Source organism: Cajanus cajan, chromosome 10 (genome assembly GCF_000230855.2).
Source record: "Cajanus cajan strain Asha chromosome 10, NIPB_CcT2T_4, whole genome shotgun sequence".
NCBI classification, from domain to species: domain Eukaryota; kingdom Viridiplantae; phylum Streptophyta; class Magnoliopsida; order Fabales; family Fabaceae; genus Cajanus; species Cajanus cajan.
The window spans coordinates 20,009,154-20,014,460 of record NC_138526.1 but is presented as its reverse complement, the minus strand read 5'-3'; the positions used below and the strand labels follow the sequence as shown (position 1 = coordinate 20,014,460).

At 34.8% G+C, this 5,307-nt stretch overlaps 1 protein-coding gene across 2 annotated transcripts; it reads right to left on the bottom strand.

The window, feature by feature from the left end:
• Positions 1–719: 719 nt before the first annotated feature.
• On the bottom strand, positions 720–4,365 carry LOC109793095 (cytokinin dehydrogenase 6). Of its 2 annotated transcripts, none has more exons than XM_020352562.3 (5): positions 3,026–4,364; positions 2,516–2,643; positions 2,166–2,426; positions 1,763–2,025; positions 720–1,491 (listed from the first exon to the last, which is right to left on the bottom strand). In XM_020352562.3, exons 1-5 carry the CDS (start codon positions 3,654–3,656, stop codon positions 1,170–1,172), a joined length of 1,605 nt encoding a protein of 534 aa, XP_020208151.1. In that variant the 5' UTR covers positions 3,657–4,364; the 3' UTR covers positions 720–1,169. The 2 variants fall into 2 exon arrangements, with proteins under 2 accessions (XP_020208151.1, XP_082921848.1); XM_083065722.1 differs by having other exon boundaries at positions 1,354–1,491; positions 1,757–2,025; positions 3,026–4,365.
• Positions 4,366–5,307: the final 942 nt, after the last annotated feature.

Sequence of the window (5,307 nt, the reverse complement as noted above, 5' to 3'; positions counted from 1 at the left end):
TCTATCTCAATCCATTACATTCTCCTTAAATAAAATTATATAATTGTTAATATTTTTGTTTTTCTAACTAAATTTAGAAAAATCAATCATTCTTTTCTTAATCCTATAGATTATATTTTTTTAACCTGATTGAAATTGAAACTTAACTTTAATTTTCTGTAAATTTGAGATTTTTTAAATTTTTTTAACAATTTAATGTCAAAGATTTTCAAATAAAGAATATTTATTTATAAACATTCTTCAAGTCTTATAAATGGGAAAAACATGTTTTGAAACCGATGAATACTTTTTTTTTTTTTATCAATAATTCTGTTATAAAAAAATAAAAATATTATAAAAAATAATATAATTACAACTAAAACATTTACAAACGATGCACATATCAATACATTAGTACACAAAAGTTAAGTTTTGGACGGCGAGACAGGTACTTAAAAAATATTCTTAAGGGTGTAAAAGCATTACAAAAACTTTTTCGTGGAGATAAACTGTTACCGAAAAACTGAATAAGGACAAAAAATTACAAGTTTTTTAATAAGATAACTAAAACTTAAAATGAAGGCATCAATATAGACCCATTTTTTTTAAAGAATAATACAAGAAAATTAAACTCTTAAAATACAAATAAAATAATTTTTTTATATAATAAATTTTTTATCTATGCAAATCAAACTTCGTATTAAAGAGGTTTACAACAACATACTATGTTATTAGACTCCTTGATATAAATATCTTAATATAAAAATAAAAAAATAAAATGGATAGTGTAAAGACATAGTGCGAGATATCAATGCTTATTGCATGGTGATGCCAGAGCAACTGCTTCATGTGTCTGTCCCACATTTTGGAGCCATGATACAGATGAATTGGATTTTGTTATGGATGTTTTAATTTTAATATTCATGTAGCAGGGGCACATAGCTTAACTTTTGTTCTTGAAATTGGCTACATTAGAAAATACAAATAAGCAACCGTGTACAAAATTGGTATATATACATTCGTTTCTGGCACTAATAATATGGAAACCCTATAATAATTCAGTTTGAAACCTTTGTTCTGTTGTGTTGACCACTGACTCTGCTGTCTTGGTGCTACACACAGTATGCACATGTAGGACAATATTGACACATGTATGCCACAAGGGCCTATTAATAAAAACATGGCTAAGGTCATGAGAAGGTTATTGATTTTTGAAATATTCCTTGGCCAGGGGCAAGTATTGCCAAAGGGTCATAAACAGATTTTCTTTGCTGGAAAATCTCCCATTGGGAACCAAAGTGTGCCCTCCATTCTTCCTGTGTAGTGTAGTGGGGCAAATATTGCTTTACCCCAAGATGGGCTCTTTCACAATACTCTAAAATTTTTTTGTTCTGACTCAAAATGTGTTCAAGGCCATCAGGACCATTGGAAGAGGGGACTGCAGAAGCAAGAAACGCCACTAAGTAGAAAATATCTTCCTCTGGCATAACAACAGAAGTTCTGTTGTCCCATCTGCATCAAAAAGTAATAAAACATTAGCAAATAGAACAAATAATATATGCAATTATTCCATAAAGGATTTTTATACACTATATTATAAACTCTTTTATATATTTAGTTTGTTAACTTTTTTACATATGACAATGTTAATTTTTAACTGATTAATGATGTAAAATCTTTTAGAGTGCAAATGCATGTAAATGAACTCTATCTTAAATTGTGGTCTTGATGATTGGTGGTGGGGAAGAAAAGAAAGAAGAAAACAAGTTTTGTGTACCATTACTTTGATTTATTTACGGGGTAGATAAGGACAGGGCCGTTGCTTGTTTCTGTTACGATGTTGCCGAAGACAACCTCTGCGAAGTTGTGTATTTTGGTTTTGGGAATAAAGAGATTGAGCCATGGGTGTGGAACATCCCACAACCCTTTTGAACGCAACTTGATCTCTGAGATATGCACCCTGTCTAGAAAATCTACATATGTGACTTCTGTTTGAAAAAGTGTTGATGGGATGTAGTTCAAGTGGGACAAGTGTTTCTCCACTTCCTGCATACAAAAGAAACATAACATAGTGAGAAAAATAGCTATTAGTTAAAGCAGATTTTGTTTATTATTTATTTGAGTATGTATTTTTCCCAAAAAAAAAAAAAAAATTAAATCTTTAGGTTGAGTTGTTGGTCCCTCACCTGATTCACTAAAAGGGTTTCTTCTAGATTGTAGTATTTGGCCAATTCTAGGCAGAAGAGAGTTCTTCCATCTGATTTGAACTTGCTAGCTTGAACTGGGTCTTGTGGGTTGAAGGATGATCTCCAGTTATTTAAGAGACCAGTTCTGTTTATTATCACAAACCCTTCAACATAATCAAAAGCCTTTTCTGCAAATATTAGTTGTTCTTGGTCTCTTGTGAATGCTGTGAAATCTGCATACAGGACCCTGATCCATTTTACCTGTTCAAAAATAGAAACACTCCAATGATGACAAGCCTCTAATTAAAATTGAAAGGGCCTTGTTTCTTGTATTTTCCTTTTTGCATTACCATGGCAGGTGCTGGTTCCAGGAATATTCTTGCTTTTGTTATAATGCCAAACTGACCAAGCCCTCCAAGTACACTGTGAAAGAGTTCACCATTCTGCTCCTCAGAACAGTTCACCACCTCTCCGGTTCCTGCAGTCATTTTATAAACCATCTTCAATCATCCAAGACAAAGCATATCTTTTGTTGAAAAACTTATTTTCAATTTTAGACTTCCTACCTTGTCCAAGACAATTTGGATACAAGCTTAGAAATTTTTTTAAGAGTTTCTCTACTGAAAAGAATTATTTACTTTCTGTAAAAAAGCTTCTGAGTTTGTATCCAAACAGAACCTAAGTCAAATAAGGCTTATGGGAAGTTATTATGTCAGTTTCAGGTGAATTATTAGTTCACAAGAGACAAAATGGTAGCTGTTGTATGTAGAATATGTTTATCTGTTTACAGGTTTTTTTTCTTCTTTAGACCCTTGACCTTGTTCTTATCTGCCATGTTTTGTCACATTTTTTTTACCTACCTGTAACAATCTCCAGCTTCTGAACGTTACTTATCTGGGGACCATGCCTAAATGCTTGTCCACTTACACCAGCGTTGGATAAAGTGCCACCAACAGTGAGATGCAAGTAGTCTGTCCATGATCTTGGTGTTAATCCATACCTTAGTGTCTCATGCAGGATGTTTATCCACAATTCCCCGCCTGAGACATCCACATAAGGAGATTCTCCTGCATGCACCTGCATTTCTGGGACACTGAGTGATTCCATGTTGATCACAACTCCTCCATGAGCCTGTGCCTGGCCCTGGAGTGAGTGGCCATGGCCTCTAGCAGCAACAGTGAGCTGAGAACCAGGACCATAGTTCCAGATATGTTTTATGGTGTCTGCAATGTCAGAAACTGACTTTGGATGAAGCACTGCCATGGGATGAGACTGGTACCTGTTGCCAAAGTCCCTGGCTGCATGCTTAAGGTCAACTTCCTCAAAACTGAAGTGTCCCTCCAAGGGAAGTGATTTAAGAGAAGAAGGGATGCTGGAGATACAGAAGTTAAGGCGAAGGGTTATGCAACTGAGGAACAAAATCATGAAGCCCCTTATGAAGAGAATGTTGTGTTCTCTAAGGAGGCTAAATGAAAATGATGGATGTCTCATTTTTGTGTTGGTGGTTAAAGGGTGGAGAAGCTTAACTTTGTTTGTTTGTGAAAGGGGAAGTGATGAAGTGAAGAAGGAGGAGAGAGTTGGGGGAGAATTTATAGAAGTTTGTAAGGTGGCTGAGTCAACCTTTCAGTTATGAGAATCCGTATGAAGACTGGTTACTTGGGAGGATTCCTTTTGGTTCTCCCTTTTGGGGCTAGTTTGTTTAAAAGAGAAACCGAAGCCATCATGCTTATGCCAAGTTGAAGAGGAAAAGTGACAACAAAGAGAGATCTCACAAATCTTGCCACTTTTCCAAACAGTTCCTACCACAACCACAACCCCATCTTTCCATCAAGGACAGACATGTTTCAAATTTTATGATCATTAACCAATTCGAGTATGCTCTATTTTAGGAAAAAAATAAATAAAACAAAAGTCCTTTGTTTTGTTTTGCCATTGCTCTATACCTCACTATGTTGGGATGGCGGTGGTCGTGGTGGTGGTGAATCCATTACTGTCGGAGTGTAAACATCGAGTATCCCTGCCATTAAATTGAATGAGAAGGACATGCGGGGTTGTATTAATACATTCAAGAGGGAGATATGACATTTGGTGGGGTATTTGTTGTTCCATGTGACACGTGAAGGTTCATTCATTTCTTCTATTGATTGGCCATGTAGGGACAAGGGACCTCTTCTTTGTAGGCCAAGCGATTGGAAGAACAACAAAATGGAAACAATGAAAGACTGCTACTAATTACATTCTGATGCAATGCTGCACAACCACCACTGCTGTTAGTTGCTGATGTTATTTAGAATCTTTAGTACAAAGCTATTGGACAAGTTTTTAGTGCCTCTCTTGTCTATACTATACCTTCTTTTGTTCTATTTGGATGCCACTTAGTTCCTCTAGTACTTGTATTCTTCTGCCTTCTATTCTTTTTCATTGCAACTTGTATTTTTTTATCCAATGAGATATTTCACAGCTTCTTAAAGTCATAGATAGTTGAGCATCTCATCCTCAATCCTTCTGTGAATTTGTCACTTCATTGGATTGGAAATTAAGCATGCATTGGTAATTACTTCCCTTTGTTGAAATTATTTTTGGTCATGAGGTCCTGGAATTGGAAAGAAATTAAACCTCCTTTGTTCTATGTGGGAAACGTTCACTTATGGGAATAGACTAGGTAGCAGCATCTATGTTTCATTGAGGGGAAAACATAATGATGATGACTTATAGTGTTTGTCTCTCTTTTTGTTTTCTTCTCCTTAATAAGTTGGATTACTATTTCTGTCGAGTCAATTAGTGAACTTGCTATTAGGATATTATTTTTCCTGCTTATGGATTCCACATGTTCGCATTTTATTGCTAAGATTTTTTTTTCTTTTTTACTCTAGTTTTATTTTGCTTTTTTACTTCATTTTCTTTTGTTTCTTTTGGAGCCTGTCCTACCATTTTGTTTTTATATAACTTAAGTCTCCTTATTCTTCTATAATACTTGATTGGTGCCCAGGTTAGATGCTTAGAATAATTAAGCTTAAATTCTAGAGTTATGGCATAATTACAAATTTCAACAATGGCTTGCGATCATATTATATAAATGACCTTACCACTAAAGAATTAGTGGCAAGAGTCGAATTTAATTAAGAGAATTGAGTTAACTTTT